This window comes from Camelus ferus, chromosome 16 (assembly GCF_009834535.1).
Source record: "Camelus ferus isolate YT-003-E chromosome 16, BCGSAC_Cfer_1.0, whole genome shotgun sequence".
Classification (NCBI taxonomy): domain Eukaryota; kingdom Metazoa; phylum Chordata; class Mammalia; order Artiodactyla; family Camelidae; genus Camelus; species Camelus ferus.
In genome coordinates, this window is record NC_045711.1 from 18,003,230 (window position 1) to 18,025,062 (window position 21,833).

General features: G+C 43.9%; 1 protein-coding gene across 1 annotated transcript in view; it reads left to right on the forward strand.

The window, feature by feature from the left end:
• The window catches only part of AKAP10 (A-kinase anchoring protein 10), a 45,748-nt gene that overhangs the window by 17,026 nt on the left and 6,889 nt on the right, over positions 1-21,833 (forward strand). The window contains 9 exon segments of the mRNA XM_032498923.1: positions 1,105-1,203; positions 4,501-4,585; positions 5,382-5,505; positions 9,739-9,875; positions 11,343-11,487; positions 13,170-13,325; positions 13,327-13,344; positions 16,062-16,171; positions 18,976-19,058. Of these exon segments, the coding sequence (XP_032354814.1) occupies positions 1,105-1,203; positions 4,501-4,585; positions 5,382-5,505; positions 9,739-9,875; positions 11,343-11,487; positions 13,170-13,325; positions 13,327-13,344; positions 16,062-16,171; positions 18,976-19,058 (957 nt within the window).

Consider the following 21,833-nt stretch of genomic DNA (forward strand, 5'->3'; position numbering starts at 1 on the left):
GGAGGGGTACGGCTTCGTCACGCGGCACGACTGATGGAATCACTGCCATTGGTGATCAGCTGATGGCCCCCAGCCCCTCCACCCTCCCCGGAGGTTGGGCGTGGGGCCTTCTCACAACCGGGCCCCACTCCACCGGTCACCTCATCACCATAAACCTCTCCGAGGGCGGAAAGGGTAACAAAGGATGCTCCTCTGGCCCTGCCGCTGGAGACTCTGTGGGTTTTAGGAGCTCTGTGCCAGGAACCAGGACAAAGACTGTGTGCACGTGCGTATGTGTGTGCGTGTGCCTGTGCATGTGCATGCATTTCTTCTCACACCACCAGAGCCCCATGTATTTCAGCCAAAACTAAGTAGCACAACAGGTTGAAGGGCAAAACAGATACTAGAATGTATTTGCTATCAAGACAAGTAGAGTTGCAGAATGGGAAACAGTGCCCTCTTCTCACTAACTTTGTCAGTTATTTTCTATTGAAATTGGTGTTTATGTTAAATTCTAACAGATTTAGTGTTGTTAATTTAACTGAATAATTTTTCTCATTTTAACTTTTAATACCTTTATATCTATAGATAAAATTCACATAAACAAAAGCTCTTATGGGCCTCAGTAATTTTGAAGATTGCAAAGTCCCAAGACTGAAAAGTTTGAAATCATTGTTGTAACCTTCCAGGGTTGTTGAAAGTCAAATGAATGTATTCATGAATGTGCAATTTGGTAAAAGTATTTTAAATGTAGACTTATAAATAATTTTTGAGCCCCCACTGTGTGAAGCCCTTCAGGTAATGGCTGTAGAAGTGCTGTGGGACAAGGCTGCACACAAGTGAGTCCTGTTAAGGAGCTTGTTGGCTCAGATGGGGCGTGGGGGGGCGGTTCACATGTCACGCGCCTCTGCTCTGCAGACCGGATAGTGTGAAAGCAGCACTGCGATGGGGCGTGTTTTGTCCAAAGTATGTTAATAAGTAGTATTTGTAATAAAAAGTGCGTACATCTCTGTGTGCGTGCGCATGGGCCTGGGCGCACTGCAGAGCCCTGCTCTGCGTGAATGTGGTCCAGTACCACCCAAGGTGCCGTGTGGTTTTTGAAGTTGTCCCCTTCTTGCCTTGCAGGTATAGAACAAGATGCAGTGAATACTTTTACCAAATATATCTCTCCAGATGCTGCTAAGCCAATACCCATTACAGAAGCAATGAGAAACGACATCATAGGTAAGCAGTGCTTGAAGCGATGCCCCACAATGCCTGTTTTTGGTAATTGATTCAGAGAGTTTTTCATGAACGTGAAATTCAGCAAGTCCCTTGGTCGTCTGTTTTCAGGGTACTTTATTACGTCTGACTGTAGCTCACTCAAAAAGTTCCTCTCTTACTTGTTGGGCCCAGATTAGTAGATTCTGAGTTGAATTAACAGCAGCAAGAACACCAGTAGCACGCGTTTACTGAGCACTCACTGTGTCCCAGACAGCATTCTAAGCACTTTCCAAGGATAACCTCATTTATTCTTCTAAAGAACCTTGTGGCATAAACACAGTTGTTACTCTGTATGTGAGGAAGCACAGAGAAGGTAAGTAATGTGCCCAGGGTCACGGCTCAGACCTGACAGCATCAGGATTTGAAACCAGACCCTCACGTGTTAACTAGTATGCTATTGGTAGTGTTTTTCAAACTGTGGGTTAGGACCGGTCTCCCCTTATGTCCTTACCCCCCTGCCAAAAAAAGGACTCAACTAGAAAGATCAAAGTGCTTCATAGTAGCCAGGGCAGACAACCACCGTTTCAGAAGACTGTTTCCATCATATGTGCACGTGTATGTGTACACTGAGTCACGTAAATACATTTTTCTGTAGGTCATAATGAAAGAATGAAAGCTTTTACTGTGTTGTATCAGAAAGACCTCAGGGGCACCGGAAATCACAGATAGAAGTGGTTCGTGAGCAAATATTTGTCATAGTCCCATCAAGTCCTGCTCCTAAGTTTTGAATTTTTATTACAAAAATTAGTATTTTCGATTTATGAGCTGAAGCCCGTTGCCCTGCTCCCGGCAGCCTCTCGCCAGCCGGGGTGCTCTGGGCCTCCACTCCTCGGCGGGGCTGCAGCCCCGGGCCCCACCGTGCGCTCGCATCTGCCCACCGTGCCACCTGGCCCGCCGGGAGAGCATCCTACTGGTTTCCTTTCTTCTCCCACATGCACGAACGCCTGTAACTCGTGGGTCTCATGACTGTTGGTGGCTTGTCCCCACCTCCTGGCCGTTTGGGGTTTCCACCAGGTTTTGTCGCAGATGTTGTCGTGGGATTTGGGTTTTCTGTATCGTCCCTCTGTTTGTATGTGAGTGTTTGTCGCTGCCACCTCCTAGACTTCCCTGGGCTGTTCTAGTCGTGACTGTTAGGAGTCTGAACAGAGTAGCGTGTAGCTCTGGGAGGGATTGGTTGGTGTGGAAGTGAGTGGTGTGAGAGTAAAAAAGGAATCCAGCATGACTTCATTTTTTAAAACCTGAATACCCGGGAGAGAGGAGTCACTGTTTGTAAGATGAAGATGTTCTGACGGGGAAGTTAGGGGTGTGGGTTTCAGATGTCCAGGTGGGGAGTGTCACGCGGGCAGCGGGACCTTAGATTAGGAGCTCGAGAGAGAGGTGCAGGCTGGAGGTGTCTGCTTGGGAGTCATCGGCACGCAGGTGGGTTAGAGCCGTGGAGCCCAGTACGGTCACTGAGAGCGCGAGAGGCCGGAGCACTGAGGCCTGGGGCGGGCCCAGCACCTGGAAGCCTGGCAGGTGAGGAGGAGCCAGCGAAGGAGTCAGGGAAGACGCTGCCGGTAGTGTCGGCCCCCCGCATCAACTGTGTGTCGAGAGCACGGTCTTTTCTGGAGGCCAAGTGAAAAAGTATTTCTGGAAGGAAGGGAGGGACCAGAGGCGTTAAGTCGGGCTGACAGGGTGAGGAAGATGAACACCAGGAATGGAATGGATTTTACAGCCCGGCGGGCAGCTGGGCCACTGGTCCTCTTAATTTCGGTGAACCGTTAGGGACAAAAACTTAACTAGGGGAGCCTTAAGAGCAGAGAGGAGGAGGAGTGGGAACAGCAGGTATGAGGCATTTTGCTTGAGGGTGAGCTGGAAGGGAGTGTTAAGTCAAGGGACGGTGGTTTGGGGTTTGTTTTTAAGGTGTGGAGGGAGCCTCTGGGGGTGTGTTGTCCGTGCGCACGCGTACAACGTACCAACAGCTGTGGGAGTGAGCCAGTAGCGAAGGGGGTGTTGATGCGGGAGGGAGGGGACAGCAGCTGGAGGAGAGAAGTCCTCAGGAGGCAGAAGAGGGTAGGACTCAGTGCTCGAGTGAGAGTGGTCTGGTGGGAGCGAGGGCAGTTCGTCTGCAGGAGCAGGAGAGACTGAGAGGTGGCGGCTCGTGGGAGCCGACAGTGTGGCAGGTGATGGAGATGGTGCTCTGATTGCTTCTGTTCGCTGAGTGCAGTCGGAAGCAGAGTGGTCGGCAGAGAGCACGGGAGGCCAGACATAAGGCGTTTCCGGAGGGCAGGGGTGCGCTGTGTGTTGTTGCCTGGGAGAGCACGGGTGTGGGTGGCCCGGAAGCTCTCCGCCACCCCTGGCTTTCGTTCAGAGCCCGCTGAGGCCGTGAACTGTGACCCCAGCCGTCGCGGCGGGGCTTTCCAGCCTTGCGCACGGGCTGGGGAAGCGGCTCATTGGTTCGTCAGTTTATTTAGGCCACTCCTAATTTTAGCCCATTTTATGTTTTAAAATTTGTGCCGAATGACATCTTGATAAACTTTATCTTACAGATAGCTCTTTTCACAAATCCGTAATTTCTTGGGTTACAATCCTAGAAATAGAACTGCTTGTTGGAGGGGTATATACATTTTTAAAGCTGATGCTAGAAACTTCCAGACTGCCCTCCAGAGATAGACCAGTCTGTATTCCCGCTAATGGTCAGCTTTCCCACGCCCCTGCCCAAGCTTGCAGTGCCGTTACACGGTCAAGCATAGGGTTTGCTGAAACAGCTGTGTGCCGACTGACTAGACGGAGGGCGGCATCCTCCTTGTTCTGATCTGCAGTTAAACTGTGCTCACTAGAGAGCACGTGTGTCTTTTCATGTTGGCCATTTTATATTTGTTCTTTAGTCAGTTTTCTTTCTCTGTCCTTCGTTCATTTTTCTTTTGGGACTTTCTTTTTAGTTTGTAAGAGCTCTTGATACGTGAGTGAAAATAATGTGTCGTTCACAGAGTAAACTGTCATATATGCTGCAAATTTTTTTACCCAGTTTGCCCTTTTATTTTGTTATGGGGGTATTATAAGGTATAAAAATCTTACATTGTTGAATCTTTTGATTTCCACTTTTGCGTGTATGCTTCAAAAGGCCTTCTTTACCTCAAGATCAGCTGTTCACGTATTTTCATTTCATTTAAAAATCTTCTAATTTATATGCATTTACAGTTATTTCCTAGTTTGATTTACAAATATGTGTAGTTTGGACTTAGAAAAAAACTTAAGTATCCACCATTTCTTTTGCAGCAAAGATCTGCGGAGAAGATGGGCAGGTGGATCCAAACTGTTTCGTTTTGGCGCAGTCCATCGTCTTCAGTGCGATGGAGCGAGAGTAAGTCAGCCTCCTCCTTGCGCATTTCTCGTCCTTGGGAATTTGGGTTCAGTCTTAAGAATAGAACTAAAAACAAACTACCTTTGAGGATTTAAGTACTTTGAATGTTTACAGGATCTTTTAGGCATACTCTGTGACTGCCTTGGTTAATGGTTTCTTTTAAATATAAATAATGTGAATTGCATTAAAAATAAAACAGATTTTTATTTTTACTGCCAGTATTTCCTAATTTAAAGACTTTAATTCTGAAGTCCCCTGCGGATGACTGTGACTGGTGTGCTGTAGTGATTGGTTTATCTGTGTAAACAGTGCGTGTCTTCAGATGGGCACCCTCGCTTGTTAGTGCGTGCTTGAGGCTTAATGGATGCTGTGTTACTGAATTCACATAGATTTGTTGAAACTGCCTCCAGAGTTTTGTTAGATCAATTATTGCTGCATGCCCTCTAAAAAAATCTACGTATTCATTCTTTCACATAACATTTATGAAAAGGGTGCTGTGCACAGTCAGATGTAGGATCTGCTTTGAGGAAAATTACAGCCTAAAAAGAGCAATAGGCCATGTTCCTTCGTTGCTGTAATAAGAGGTAGCATGTGGCAGGTATCAGGGGAGAGCTACTGCCCAGTGCGAGGTGGGGAGACCTTTTACAGCTGGAGGAAGCAGAACGCACTGCGAGAAGAGGGGGAACGCTGGCCTGGGCTGGTGAGCTGCAGGCGCACAGGGTGGAAAGGCTGTATCGCCCCAGTTGAGCTCTTTGCTTGGTCGGTCCCTCACGTTTACCTTTTTGTCCACATGCAGGCACTTTAGTGAATTTCTCCGAAGTCACCATTTCTGTAAATACCAGATTGAAGTGCTGACCAGTGGAGCTGTTTACCTGGCTGATATCCTCTTCTGTGAGTCAGCCCTCTTTTATTTCTCTGAGGTAAAGTCTGCATTTCCTTTTGCACTCCGTTAGGGCATTCCGGCCTCTAGACCCTAACTGCTCGGCCCCTGGCTGTGGAAGATAGCACACATATCATTTCCAAAAAGATCAGTTGGATTTAAGTACTTTTATTACTGTTCTGTGTTGCGTCTAATGGCAAGAGTACTCAATGGCATATTAGATTGAAGAGAACATGAAAATTCGGTGTGCAACAACTAATTTTGAAAAACCTAATTAAAGTTCTTCTTACAAGAGAATGCAGGTACTTAGTTATTTAGAACTGTTTTAAAACCGCAGATTTGGTACTTGACTCCAGTGCATAAATGTTTGTGACCAGACTTCAGAAGAGAGAGGGGAAGCAGGGAGTTTCCCTGCTGTTATCAGTCTCCTTGAGCCGCTCGGCAGGGCCGCCCAGCGAGGCTTCCGGCTCTGCAGCTGTTAGGCCGCAGCAAATCGCTTCATTGCAAAGCAAGTGCCTCTTAAGCAGCAAGGATTCCAGGTCTCACAGGCAGCAACTTAGCCTCACACTTGCATCCTCCCTCTTCACAGGAACAGTTACTCAGTTGATTTATTTTTTCACTCCCTCTTTTTGCCATAAGTTTAAGTCAGCATTTGTTCTGGTTAATACGGCTGTGTGGAATGGTGGAAATGACCAAGTATAAAAGATTTGGTCCGAAAAGAAGAGCAAAAACACCCAAAAGTCATCAGAAGGAAGGAAATAATAAAGATCAGGGAGGAAATAAATAAAATAGAGATTTAAAAAAAATAGAAAAAAATCAATTAAACCAAAAGCTGTTTTTTTGAAAAAGTAAATAAAATCAACAAACCTCTGGCCAAACTCAAAAAGAAGAAGAAAGAGAGAGCACAAATAAGCAAAATAAGAAAGGAAAATGGAGAAATTACAGCAAATAACATAGATATACAGAATATCATACAAGAATATTATGAAAAACTGTATGGAACCAAAATGAATAACCTAGAGGAGATGGACAAGGTTCTGGAAACATACAGTCCACCAAGAATGAACCGAGAAGAATCTGACCCCTTGAACAAATCGATCACTAGAAATGAAATCGAATTAGCAATAAAAAACCTCCCTACAAATAAATGTCCAGGACTGGACGGCTTCACCGGGGAATTCTACCAAACACACAAAGAAGAACTCATACCAGTCCTTCTCAAACTCTTCCAGAAGACTGAAAAGGAGGGAATACTCCCAAACTCATTCTATGAAGCCACCATCACCTTGATACCAAAACCAGGCAAAGACACTACCAAAAAAGAGAATTACAGACCAATATCACTGATGAACATAGACGCCAAAATCCTTACCAAAATATTAGCAAATAGAATCCAACAGCACATAAAAAGGATTATACATCATGATCAAGTGGGGTTCATCCCAGGGACACAAGGGGTGGTTCAACATATGCAAATCAATCAATGTAATACATCACATCAACAGGAAAAAGGACAAAAACCACATGATCATCTCAATAGATACAGAAAAAGCATTTGATAAAATTCAACACCCATTTATGATAAAGACTCTCGCCAAAGTGGGTAAAGTGGGAACATATCTCAACATAATAAAAGCTACATGTGACAAACCTACAGCCAGCATAGTACTCAACAGTGAAGAACTCAAAAGCTTCCCACTAAAATCTGGGACAAGACAAGGCTGCCCACCATCACCACTCCTATTCAACATAGTCCTGGAAGTCCTAGCCACAGCAGTCAGGCAAGAGAAAGAAATAAAAGGGATCCAAATTGGAAAAGAAGAGGTAAAAGTGTCATTATATGCTGATGACATGCTACTATATATAGAAAACCCTGAAAGGTCCACACAAAAACTAGTAGAAATAATCGAAGAATTCAGCAAGGTAGCAGGTTACAAGATTAACGTTCAAAAATCAGTTGCATTTCTTTACACTAATGATGAATCAACAGAAAAAGTAAAGAAACAGTCCCCTTTAAAATAGCACCCAAAGTAATAAAATACCTAGGAATAAATCTAACCAAGGAGATGAAAGACTTTTATACAGAAAACTATAAAACACTGATTAAGGAAATTAAAGAAGACTTAAAAAAATGGAAAGATATCCCATGCTCTTGGATTGGAAGAATCAATATAGTTAAAATGGTCACACTGCCCAAGCAAATCTACAGATTTAATGCAATCCCTATCAAATTACCCAGGTTATATTTCACAGAACTAGAACAAATCATAATAGAATTTATATGGAACCATCAAAGACCTAGAGTTGCTGAAGCATTACGGAAGAAGAAGAAAGAGGCTGGAGGAATAACTCTCCCAGGCTTCAGACAATACTATAGAGCTACAGTCATCAAAACAGCATGATATTGGTACAAAAACAGACATATAGACCAATGGAACAGAATAGAGAGCCCAGAAATGAACCCACAAACTTTTGGTCAACTAATCTTCGACAAAGGAGGCAAGAATATACAATGCAATAAAGACAGTCTCTTCAGCAAATGGTGTTGGGAAAACTGGACAGCAGCATGTAAATCAATGATGCTAGAACACTCACTTACACTAAACACACAAAAATTAACTCAAAATGGATCAAAGACTTAAACATAAGACAAGATACAAAAAACCTCCTAGAAGAAAACATAGGCAAAACATTATCTGACATACATCTCAAAAATGGTCTCCTAGAGCAGTCTACCCAAGCAATAGAAATAAAAGCAAGAATAAACAAATGGGACCTAATGAAACTTACAAGCTTCTGCACAGCAAAGGAAACCATAAGTAAAACAAAACAACCTGCAGAAAGGGAGAAAATTTTTGCAAATGAAACCGACGAAGGCTTGATCTCCAGAATATATGAGCAGCTCATACAACTTAATAAAAAAACAAACAGCTCAATCCAAAAATGGGCAGAAGACCTAAACAAGCAATTCTCCACAGTGAAGACATGCAAATGATCAATAGGCACATGAAAAAATGCTCAGTATCACTAATTATCAGAGAATGCAAATCAAAACTACAGTGAGGTGTCACCTCACACCTGTCAGAATGGCCATCATTCAAAAAGTCCACAAATGACAAATGCTGGAGAGGCTGTGGAGAAAAGAGAACCCTCCTTCACTGCTGGTGGGAATGCAGGTTGGTGCAGCCACTGTGGAAAACAGTATGGAGATTCCTCAAAAGACTAGGAACAGACTTACCATATGACCCAGGAATCCCGCTCCTGGGCATATATCCAGAAGGAACCCTACTTCAAAAAGACACCTGTACCCCAATGTTCATAGCAGCACTATTTACAATAGACAAGATGTGGAAACAGCCTAAATGTCCATCAACAGATGACTGGATAAAGAAGAGGTGGTATATTTATACAATGGAATACTACTCAGCCATAAAAACCGACAACATAACACCATTTGTAGCAAATTGGATGTTCCTGGAGAATGTCATTCTAAGTGAAGTAAGTCAGAAAGAGAAAGAAAAATACTATATGAGATCGCTTATATGTGGAATCTAAAAAAAAAAGGGGGAACATAAATGCAAAACAGAAACAGACTCATAGACATAGAATACAAACTTGTAGTTGCCAGGGGTGGGGGGAGGGAAGGGATAGACTGGGAGTTCAAAATTTGTAGCTACTGACAGGCATATGTAGAATAGATAAACAAGATTATACTGTACAGCACAGGGAAATATATACAAGATCTGGTGGTAGCTCATAGCGGAAAAAAAATGTGACAATATGTGTATGTTCATGTATAACTGAAAAATTGTGCTCTACACTGTAATTTGACACAACATTGTAAAATGACTATAACTCAATAAAAAAATGTTTAAAAAAAAAAGATTTGGTCTGGTTAGTTTACTATTTGAATGTTGCCAGTGAGGAGCCACTAATCCATCTTTACTGTCATTTTTATTCTGGTTCACTAAAGTTTGCATTCAGCTGCGTGGTGGTTGGGTTTTTTGCTGTTGTTAGGTTTTTGTTTTGTTTTGTTTTTTCTCCTAAAAGAATATTTTTAAACTTTTCGATCTCAAATGACTGTAAGTTGCTGGCTGGCATTAACTAAACATGTAGATCTGTTTGGAGGGGGGTGGGAAAGGTTGGTTTTTTGTTTTGTGTTGTTTTTTTCCTTTGTGTCTTGTATATTAATAGTTGGAACTCACATATGGATTGGAGTTGGTGAGAGAAATCTGCTTGTAGTCTTATTTTCTTCTGTATTTTTTCTTCCCAGTACATGGAAAAAGAGGATGCAGTGAATATCTTACAGTTCTGGTTGGCAGCTGATAACTTCCAGTCTCAGCTTGCTGCCAAAAAGGGCCAGTATGATGGACAGGAAGCGCAGAACGACGCCATGATTTTATATGACAAGTGAGTTTGGTTGATAGGTGCATTCAGCGTTTCGCAGATACTTACTGAGTATTTGGTGTCTTCTTTGGAAATAAAGATGAATAAACTCAGTCTCTGCTGTCAAGGAGCTCACAGGGAGCCACGTACAAGCTGCTTTTCATTGGGGTGTGCACAGCGTGGGGGTCCTTAGAGTAAAAGTTGCTGATGGGGAAAGGGGAGGTGTGTGTGTGGCAAGCGGGATGGTGGCGGTGAGTTCATTGAGGGTTTCACAGAAGGAGGATTTGGATTGGATTCTGAGTTGGATTCTGCTGGCCAGAGAAAGTGGGAAAGGACATTCTTGGCAGAGGCACCAGCACAAGCAGAGCCATAGGAACCTGGGGAGCATGTCACTAAAGACTCTTGGCTCTGGGTAACTGACACCTGAGCAGGGCGTGTAAGCGGAGGAGGAACTCGCTGGACTGGACTGCAGAGGGTCTTAAATACCTGTGCGGGGGTGACCATGTCTTCTGGTGCAGAGCTGCTCAGCCAGACTGATGACTCAGAGGGGGATAGTTTTTCAGTAGTTTTCAGTGAAAATAAGAGGGCAGCAAAATCTTACAGTGAGCAGAACGGAAAACTCTGTCCCTCTTTTTTTTCTTTTTTTTTTTTTTTTTTTTTTGATTTTCTTTGTTCTGTAAAGAAAAGTAATATGTCTCTGTGTCCACAAGCAAGTGGTAAGAGGAGGACTGGAGGGTGGAGAAGAGTCCGGGCCACGTGTCCTGGCCGCTGTTGCGCAGGCTCGCGCTGGGCTGTGAGCAGGAGAAGCACCCAGGAGCTCCTCTGTCCTCTCAGAGAGTCTGACTCAGCCGGTTGGAGGTGTGACCCAGGGGCCTTTAGTTTTAGAAGACACCCAGGTGATTCCGATAAATAGCCAGATTAGGGAGCTAGTCTGATTTTTCCCATTTTGCAGATAAGAAAACTGAGGCTCAGAGGGTAGTGCCTTTCTCAAAGTCACAGGGTGAATTAGTGGCAGAACTTGGACTGGGATGCAGCTTTTAATGTTTGTCCAGTGTTTATTTTAGTATAATGTATTTGTGGGAAAGTATTATATAGGAAACGTTGTTATATGGACGTTAATGTAGCAAGCATTTACATTTAAATATTTGGTCTGGAGTGCTCCAAAATTTAAATCATAGAGGAATATTTGCCAATTTATTTGTTGCGAGATGGGAGACTCACTTTTTGTTAAGAAAATGCTGATAACAAGAAAAAAGAAAGTTTTTTCCTGCGGAAACAGAAGAGTGGAGCTAAGGATGGTGGCGGGTTGACTCAGGTACCTCGGGGGCAGCGGGAATAAAGGTTGGGGCAGGGCTGTCAGCAGCCCCTCTCTGTGTCCTGGGTCTGCGGGCTGAATCAAGTAGCCCCACAGAAGAGTCTCTGGCGTAGGGGCCAGAAGCTGCTAATAATTGTGTGGCATTCGGTTTCACTTTGGCTGTCTTTCTTCCATAGGTACTTCTCCCTCCAAGCCACACATCCTCTTGGATTCGATGACGTTGTGCGGTTAGAAATTGAATCCAACATCTGCAGGGAAGGTGGGCCCCTGCCCAACTGTTTCACCACTCCGTTACGTCAGGCCTGGACGACCATGGAGAAGGTAACCAGACTTCAAAGGCATTAAACCACGAGAAGTTTTTACCGCTGGAACCCAAAATACTGTGTGGGGAAAACCAGTTGTAACAGAACGGTGGAAGGTGGAAGCTGCATGGCAGGGGTGGGGCGCACGTGCTGCGCGTTCGTCTTCACAGACTGGCTGACCTCGGGACAGCTCCTCACCTTCTCTACCTTTGCTCGTCTGTGAAATGGACTAATAGAGATACTTACCTCAGCGTAGTTTGTGGGTAAAAATGAGGTAAGATGTATAGAGTGCGTGTTAGGGACGCAGCGTCCGACTCAGCAAGCATTAAAAGTGTGAAGCGCTCTCCTCACTCATTGTCACACCCGTGGGTCACTGCATAGGGTCCTGCAGCATTAGCCTGGAGACGGTCCAAGTGTCTCACCAGGACCCCAGCGGGGCTGCAGCGCGAGTTCTCAGCGTCGCGGTCGCTTACAGGGCCTCAGTAATGACTGCCTAATAACCAAGTGTTGGAAGTGGTGCGTGGATCAGTCTTCTAATGAACCAGAGCGGGCTTTACTCGGCGTTGCAGGGCCCAGGATGAGCCATGAGTTTATTTGGCTTAAATATGTCCTGGGCATCTAGGCGGAAAGGGATTACACGACACCACATGTAGAAACTGGGTTTCAGGAATATGGAAGAGTTACACATAAAAAAAATCATTGAAGGGCTAGTGGTAACCTGGATGGACTATCAGCAATTGCCCAGGGTTGGTCATTTTTTCATGATTAAAATGAAAAGTTTCTGATCATAAAGGAAAAGTTCAAGATCTGTATCATACAAAGAACGTAAACTTTCTGGTTAATAAAGTTAAAATACAGAAAAACAAACTGTAAAATAGTCCTTACTAACTGTGTATTTAAGGAAGTTAAGCCAATTTTAAGAATACAGTCAAGGATGCTTCGTCAAGTAGCACTGAGCGTCTCTGTGCTGGACGCTGGTGGTGCAGCGGTGCACAGGACGTGGTTCCTGCCCTCCTGGACCTCCGTCTGTGAGGAAGGCACATATTAAACACAGGCGTACATATTTACAGTTGTGCCAAGTGTTGTGAAGGAAAAGTTGGTAATGGGAAATGCCAATAATAAATGTGGAAACGTAGCATCAATATAATTTTTAAATGCAGATAAAAACATCATATAGCATTAGACATTTATTAAACAATGATTTTAAAAAAAACAACAGCAGTGTTGGAAAGCCTGATGTGCAATGATATGTCTTCAACATCCTCCTGCATTATCAGAGCTAAAATCTTCAGACCATTTCACTCAGTCATCACACCCCTGGTAATTTATCTTAAGGAAATCAGTTCAAAAGTCAGAATCAGTGTATATGCAAAAATATTTATAACAAACCAGAAAAATCTAGTTTCAAATTATATCCACTTCTTAGTGACTGGTTTCTGGTCACTAAGAAGTCTTGATATCAAGTCCATTCAGTAGTTGCATGGCAAGTGTTTTGGGGGCAAAGTACCTGTAAATTGTAAGTTCTCATTATAGTTTGAGTTAGAATGTAAACTGTATACAAAGGGGTGATATTTGGAATGTAACAAGGAGAAGCAAAATCGTGTGTGGTAACTGGTAGCATTGTAGGTAGAATTGTGTTTTGAAATAAAGTTGTGGCGTGTGTGATTCCACCATTGAAATAATGCATATCCTCTCTTTCAGGTCTTTTTACCTGGCTTTTTGTCCAGCAATCTCTATTATAAATATTTGAATGATCTCATCCATTCGGTTCGCGGAGACGAGTTTCTGGGAGGGGGTGTGTCGCTGACTGCCCATGGCCCTGGGGGCCCTCCTGACGACGCTCACCCAGGTGGCTCCTGACGGTTTGGCTTCTCAGGTACCCACCGATTTCCTCCGCTGTTAGGAAGGAGGGCGTACGGATCCTTCCGTTCAGATACCGGTGTCAGACCCCGTTTGTAAGTTTTAAGTTGTAGAAGAAACAAAAACAAAGGAGAAGCAGAGTCAGCCTGCTTACTGTCTAGTCTGACCAGAGTGTGTGTGGACGGCTGCTGGCGAGTTACACTGAAAGGGGGCGTGTGTGTCATTCAGGCCTTTGTTCTGGCACTGGCACTTACTGGCTCTGTGGCTGCTGCTTTTAATAATCAAATGATATGACGTGTCTATAGCCTCCAGAAAGCCTCTCTGTATAATTATTTGAGAAATTTTGGTTACTGAATTTGGAATGCTTTTTTATAGGATGATTGCATGAACTCCTAGATTTATTACTCTTTCACTGAAGAGCTTTTGGTTTCGTTTTGAACCGTGGTGTCATTGGACAGCTCCTTAACCTTCTTTGGTCTTTTTGGAGTGCTTTCATTCATCAGACCTGACCTGATTCTCCCCAAATCACACAAAATGGGTTGTGCCCAAGGAAAGAGTTCTGGGGACATAGTAGAAAGGTGCCTGATTTTATCAAAGCCACGCAGTGAGTGGCAGAACTGGTGGTGTGTTCCCGGTCTAGTTTCTTCACCGTGGTTTTAATAATGTAGCAGAGTTGTTTCCTCATCCCTGTTGACAACTAAATAAGTAACCCTGGACTTGGATCAATTTTCTTAGTTTATAAGACAGTAGCAATTTTATTGCCATAAGCAAGGCTCTCTCTGTAAGTTTTGAAATCAGAAAGTATGTGTTCACTGACTTTGCTTTTTTTCATTTGCAAGATAGTTTTGGCTGTTCTGGGTCTCTCGCCATTCCATGTGAATTTTAGGATCAGCTTTTCCATTTTGGTCAGGGTTGCACTGAGTCTTTAGATTGCTTTAGGCAGTATTGCCATCTTAACGACGCTGCCTTTCAGTCCACGAACGTGGGCTGCCGTTCCATGTAGGCGGCCTTTCATTTCTTTGAGCCGTGTTCTGTAGTTTTCTGTGTATAAGTCTTACACCTCCTTGGGTCAGTTTATTCCTAAGCATTTTATTCTTTTTGATGCTACTGTAATTTGCTTTCTTAATTTCATGTTCTGATTCTTCATTGACGGTGTGCAGAAACAGAACTGCTTTTGGTGTGTTTTGTACCTTCAGCTTTACTAAATTCATATGTCAGCTCTAATAGTTTTCCTGTGGACTCGTCAGGATTTTCTGTATGTAAGATTATGTTGTCTGTGGATGGAACTAATTTTCTTTCTTCCTGCCCACTTTGGATGCTTCTTTCCTTTGCCTGCCGAGCTGCTCCGGTTAGAACTCGCAGGACAGTGCTTAGGGGAAGTCGTGACGGTGGGCGTCTTGCTCCTGATCTCTCGGGAAAGCGGTCGGGTTTTCGTCGTTTACTGTGATGTTCGGTGTGAGACTTTCACCAATGCTCTTTATCAGGTTGACGTCCCTACTATTCTGTTTGTTGAATTTTTTTTACCATGAAAGGTGTTGGGTTCTGTTAGGCGTCCTTTCTGTGTCAGCTGAGGCGCTTGCGTGGGTTTGGTTTTTCTCTGTCGGTTTCCGGCGTCAGCCCAGCCCTGCGTTCTCGGGACAGCCCCGCCTGCTGTGGTGCGGTGGGTGCGGGGGGCGCGGGTGCGGTGCTGGGCTTGGCCGCTAGTCTTCGGCTGAGGGTTTTGCGTTTCACTCTGAGAGATAGTGTCCAAAGTTTTCTTCTCTTGAGATGCCTGGTTTTGGTGTCTTACCTCAGTGGCCTCATGGAAGAATTCCCTCTTCTCTTATTCTGGTGCCTCTTTCTGATTAATTGTGCGCCCTTCTCAGCACACAGAGAGAGCCCTTTTCACCCCTACTGTAGAGTGTTCTGTAAGCATCTGTTCCGTTACTATTTTTTTTAACTTAACGTACGCTTCAGTTGTAGATGTTAAGTGTGTTCCTGTCTGTTATTTTCAGTGGTGCTGCAGTAAGTAAGCTTGTGTGTAAGGCAGTGTATGTAAGTGCGAGTCTGTCTCTAATTTAATTTTTATTTTTTTAATTTATTTGGGGTGGGTATTAGGTTTGCTTGTTTGTTTATAGAGGAGGTAGTGGGACTGAGCCCAGAACCTCGTGCATGCTAAGCAGTGTGCTCTGCCACTTTGAACTATACTCTTCCCCGCAATTGAACATTTAAAAGTGGAGTCTCTGGGTTGGCCCGCGCCCTGTACTTCATGGACGCACCAGCTCTGACTTGCTTTGTTTCCGTGGACGTGAGTGGGAGGGATTGTGCCGCTCTCTGTCTAGCCGGTCATTTTAGAAAGTGTCCTTTATGTTCTCGTTCGTCACAGGGCCACACTGAGAATCAAAAGCGTTCATGTTTATCATGTAGAAGTTGGGCTTTACATTTATTAGCAAAGATACATGTGCCCCAAAGGATGGGAGTTTGGCATGGTTGGGACCGTCGGCATGTCTGTTGGAACTTAGGTCATTAAGAAAAACACACTTGACTTACAGGTGCACGTGTCGCATGTTTTAATTGCGTGCTTTGAGGTTCCATTTCAGAGTCACTGCTGTCAAGTGTCTCACTAGTAACGGGGTTGAGTGAGAAGTACAGGTGTTTCAGAAGTAAAGATTTTGTCCAGATCTGTTATATTAAAACCCAGGACCGATTTGATTCCTGAATAACCCACTACTAATTTCACAACTTCTGTTGTAGTCCAGTGTGAAAAAAGCCAGTGTTAAAATTCTGAAAAATTTTGATGAAGCGATAATTGTGGATGCTGCAAGTCTGGATCCAGAATCTTTATATCAACGGACATATGCAGGGTGAGCATCTTTTGTATTTTCCAGTTTGAAATGTAAGAACGGTTTCTGATTGCTGCTGTATGTGCCCAGTGCTCTCACACGAGTGCTCCGTGGGGGGTGGTTCAGAGTGAGGGCTCGGGGCACGTCCTGGGTTTCCGTCTCGGCTCCGCCGCTTACCGGCAAGCTCTTTGACCCCTTTGTGTCTCAGTTTCTCTGTCTGTAAGATGAGGGTAGCGTTCCTACTTCACTGGGTTGTTGGGGGGATTGAATGAGATGATACTTGAAAAGCATCTGAACTAGGGCCTGGTATCAGTGAGCACTCGATAAATGTCAGTACCACCGTCCTTGCACCACCGCACACGAGACTAGTGAGTGTCATGTCTGCATGGTGTGTTTTAGGCTGTCGCTTCCGCTTTCATTTGGTTCACATGCCAGCTGTTTCAGAGTCTCTGCCTTAAAAGCAAAAATCAAGTACCAAGACGCCAAGATGATTTATTCTGGACTGTGTAACTATCACAGTCATCCCTCAGTGGCTGCAGGGGATTGGTTCCAGGACCCCCTCAGATACTGACATCTGAGGATGCTCAAGTCCTTTACCTAAAGTGGCTTACTTAGTGTTTTAAACCTGTGTACGTCATCGCTAGGATACTTATAACCCCTAATGCAGTGCCCATGCTGTATAAATAGTTGTGAGCACAATGTAAATGCTATGTAAATAGTTGATAGTACACAGCAAATTCAAGTTTTGCTTTTTGGAACTTTCTGGAATTCTTTTTTTCTTCCTGAATATTTTCAGTCAGCAGTTGGTTGACTCTGTAGAGGGTGAACCCACAGATATGGAGAGCCAGCTGTACTTGGAAAATGGAATAAAATCATTCCTTTGTATTTAAGAATTACTAGGTTGTTTATTTTGTCTGTAACAGAAAGATTTGCCCATCCTCCTGTGATACACCACTTCTTGGACTTTACCATGGATTGAATCATAAAATCATTGCCTCTTCCCTAAAGATGGCTTGAAAACACAGAACCCTGTGTAAAGGCTTGATTCCCCCACCCCAGTCCCAGCAGTACCACAAAAAGGAATTTCAGCATGCTTAATTGCTTTCATCCGAAAGTAAAGTGATAGTTGACAGACCAAGGAGTCTGGAAAGTACCTTGGAGAGATCAGGTTGTTGTCCTCGGCCATGTCGGGGTTGCAGTAATCTTCATTTCTTCTTGTAGGAAGTGGTGGACAGTAAGCCTGGTGACTTCATGCCATTCTTAAGGAATGGTTGGTTCATTTATTTCAAATCTTACTTGAGAAAGTCTATCAGTTGCAAGATGTTTTATTTCTGTAGTTTTTGTGTGTGTGTAAAATAAATATATATAAAAATTCATTAAATTTAAATTTGTAAAATAAATATATATTTTTTAACGTATAAAATGGGTCAAAAATAGAGAAATAATTATTTTCCTCAATCTTCAGAGGTAGTTTTCAGTGTTTGTTTTAGCTTTATGATTTTAGCATCTTCCTGCAATTTTCCAGAAGGCAAACAAGCCTGCACCGGTTGGTACGATTGGTCCCCATGTAGAATCAGTGACTCACTAGGAAGGCCCTCTGAAAAAGAAGATCCACTTTGTCTGAAATGAAGTAACTTGCAGACACCACAAGATTTGTCTTTCTTCTTCCAACTAACTTTCAGTTACAAATGTATTAATCTCTCATGAAAGCTGAGTTTACAGGTGAGGCTGAGCCCCCTTATTGCACAGCAGGGCCTGTTGTCTCCCTTCCTCGAGGGTGGTCACTGCTATGTTGTGGTGTATGTTTTTGTTTCTTATGTTTATGTAACTGATATTCTGTATCTTGTGCTTTCACTCACAGTGAATTTTGAAGATTTTTCTGTTAGTCTACACAGATTTACCTCATTTTAACCATGTTAGAATGTTCTATAAATAATTATAGCTCGTAGCTGTGGCAGAGTAGTCCATAGTGTGCTGTGTTACTATTTGGCCATTTTGGTATTGATGAGTATTTAAGTTGCTTGCAATCTTACTGTTAAACAGTATAGCAGAGGACTTATTTTTATATTTCCTAGTGCCAAGAAGCAGTTTTAAAATTTTAATAGCCCTTACCAGTTTACCTTTAAAAGGATCTGTACATTTTACATTCTTACCAATCATTAATAGAGATACTAATTTTCCCCACATACTTGTCAAAATAAATAATATCAAAGTTTAAACTTTTTCACTAATCTGGGATTATTGCTTATGAGATTGAGCTTCTTTTGGGCTGTTTGTTGGTGGTTCAGATTTTTCTTCTGTGAATGGCTATTCATCTCCTTTTCACATTTTTCTGTTGGCTAATTCCATAGTGATTTGTTGGAATTCTGTGTGTTTCTGGATATTAATTATCAGTTACTAACATCTGTTAAAAATAAGGCCTTTCACTGTGTTCTCTGCCTTCTAAGTTTGCTTTCTGTTACTATATAATGTATATAATTACAACATATTTTGATCTTGTTAGGGCAAGTCCTACCTTTCTGCCTCTTTTACAAAGTTATTTTGGCTATTCTTATGCCTTTTCTGTATGAATTTTTATAACTGAGTTATCTACTAATTCACCATGTTTCATAAACTTTCTGAGGACCTTGAGTGGAATTGCTTTGACGTAAAGATGACTTTCTGTGGGGGTGGTTCTTTTGAGGTAAGCCCCACTCTGAGTAACATGGGATAGACGTAAATTGTATTTCTGGCTTTCTAGATCTAGATGAGATGCTTAAAAATTGATTTTTTCTTCTTAATTTAAAATTGATGTTATAAATTATATTCTTTTCATACTTACCTAGGAAGATGACGTTTGGAAGAGTGAGTGACTTGGGGCAGTTCATCCGGGAATCTGAGCCTGAACCTGATGTAAAGAAATCAAAAGGTTTGTGGTGTTTTTATTTACTGCTCTTGTCTCGCCTCTACTCATGTTAGTCACTGACTGTAAGTGAAGGACCATTGAGATACAGACTGTTTCTTTTACAAAGTGACTGCCATCTCTGTGACCCTGCATCTGCAGTCATGCATGGGTATCAGGGCTTCGTGTAGTCAGGTCTGTACAGTCGCTCTGATCAGGAGGTACTGAACCTGCTTTCCTGTCACAGAGGCACGTCTGTGTGAAAAGGCACTTGTCACCTTTCTATTTAAAGGCAATATATCCAGTCCAGGTTGGACTTAAGGTTTATCTTGAGACTCTTTATTGTATTAGATTTCCTCTAAATCGCTGAAAATTATGATGAAATTATAATGTGGAAAATATTAATAGGTTGAAATTCAGTTCCTTTGTTTAATCAGCAAAAGAGTGTTTGGTTAATTCCAAAAGTTAAACACAGAAATCCTTTTTGACAGGTACGTTGTTTGTGACTGATTTCAGCTTCCAAACAACTGGTTTATACAGGAAGATTTTGGAAACCAATGTAGATCCAGTCAGATAATATCTAGAAATTTATCAGTGTGGTTGAACTGACAGTACTGCCTCGAGTAAAAAAAAATACTAACTTATGTAAGAAGAAAATGCTCCATTTTGATAAATGTGTCTAAAGTTAAGAGCTCTTGTTCATGTTGCTGTTGAATGGAATAGAACCACATTCCCAGCGTGTTTATCTTAGTTTTGAACACATGTCGTTGGGGGATGAGTCGCACCGATTTATGTTGGTGAATAATCTACTTTGGGGTCAGATATAAATTAACGGAGTGAGCAGAAAGTGCAACAGTCGTTGAAGTAGGTTAAACCATAAACCAAAAAAGGGCCCGTTAACCTACTTGTCTTTATTAGTTCATCCCAATAATTGGTTTTATTCCTGTTTTGCCAGAGAAGTCTGAGGTACACAGCTGGGAAAAGCATAAAGGTGCAAGGACGTCTACACAGTTCTTTCAGTAAATGATTTTTTCAGGCCTCTGTGCACTCACACTGGCAGGTTAGAGGGCGCAGATCCTGCTGTCAAGAGACTTACGGTCTAGCGTGTCTTTATCGGGCAGAAGATGTGGGGATGCACGGGAGGCTGGAGCGGGAAAGCCACACGATGTGAGTGATGTTGTCAGAAGGGCGACCCCACGGCTGGTTGGAGCATAGACTGTCGGGGCGCGGGGGGCAGGGAAACGGGCAGGGAAACGACGTTCTCGCCGCGGTCAGTGTAAGGGGCGAGGACGGCGGCCGTGGGTCCAGTAGCGGAGGAATGGTGGGGTTTGGTTCTCTGAAAGTGGAGGCAGCAGGATCGCGTCTCTGCCAGCAAGCCCATGCCTCCAGTTACTGGTGTTACTGCTTTAACCGAGATGCGCCACGGCAGGTAACAACTGGTAGTTCCTGCAGTCTGAGTAGATACGTCTGTCTGTCCCGGCGCTTCCGTTAGTTGTCAGGTGTCTCTGTGAGTCGGGTGTTTTTCGGTGAGTGAGTGGCGTTGTGTAGGAGCTTACAGATTCGGTTCACTCGCTCAGCAGGCACTGAAGTGACCCCTGTGTGCAGGACACTGCGCTGGGCCCCAGGGATGCAGCTGAGAGGGTGTGGCCTCTGTTCCGCGGCGCTGCCTGGGCAGGCCTGTTGTGCTGCTGCCCCGGGGGACGCCCGAGCCTTCGGGTGCTCCGGGTTGTGTTCCTTTCCTCACTCCTTCCTCCCTCGTGTCTCTTCCAAAGTGGAAGGTGCACCTGAGGCCTGATGGTTCAAGTTACACGTTTTGGTTGGCCTACGTCATGGGTGATGCTACATAGTGTTTTTAAAAGGAGAATAGATGTGTAGAGAGAGGTACTTCCATCTCCGTCTCCTGAAAGGATGCAAGAAGATGTAGCCTAGAGTGCTTTGGGGATGAGAAGAGGGATCCTTTACTTTCCGCTGTACCCTATTCCTCTCCTTTCTGAGTTTCCTCACTCCACTTGCTGCTTAGCCCCCCCCCCCCACGGCACCCTCTCGCCCCTTCGCTGTGACCTTCAGTGGCCCCTGGCTGCCTCTATAGCTTCACCTCGAACGACGAATGGCGCTTCCCTTTGCAGACTGAGCTCCAGCTGGACGCTCCTCCATTCTTCGGAGGCCCCCTCCTTGAGGGCGTCTGCGGCCCCTCCCCTCACAGACGCCCTCTTCCCAGGAGACCTCCCAGCCCACGTGGTCTGGGGCCGTCCACCCCACCAACACGTCACTTCTTCGTCTTCTTGTTCCCGGTCTGAAGTCATCTTGTCCATTTATATGCATATGCTTGTTCATAGTCTCATTTCTCTTCCATTACTAGAGTATCACCCCTCTGACAGCAGAGATTTTGTCTATCTTATTTGGCATCGCATTCCCTGATTCTAAAACTACGCCTGGCACGTGGTAGGTACTCCCTGAATTAATTAACCTTGAAGAATTTCAGTGGATGTTATCTGCGTGGTAAGATTACGGGTTTTATTTATTTTATTTAAGAAGAAAATTGTTCTTGGTGACACAGACACTAAGTTTTCTCATCCAAATTGTTTCATTCTTGTGAAAATACTCAGAGCTCCGCTTCCCTCTTCTCAGACCCAAATGCCGGAGGTTTCTGAGCATTTTCAAGCTCATTCAAATCTTAGATGATGCATCTGTGGGTGCCCCTCCTTCTTCTACAAGTGAGGACGTTGAGGATCAGGGGAGCTGCAACTTGTTGGGGGTCACCGAGCAGAGTAATAGCAACCCCAGGGCTTTGCGTCCGAGTAC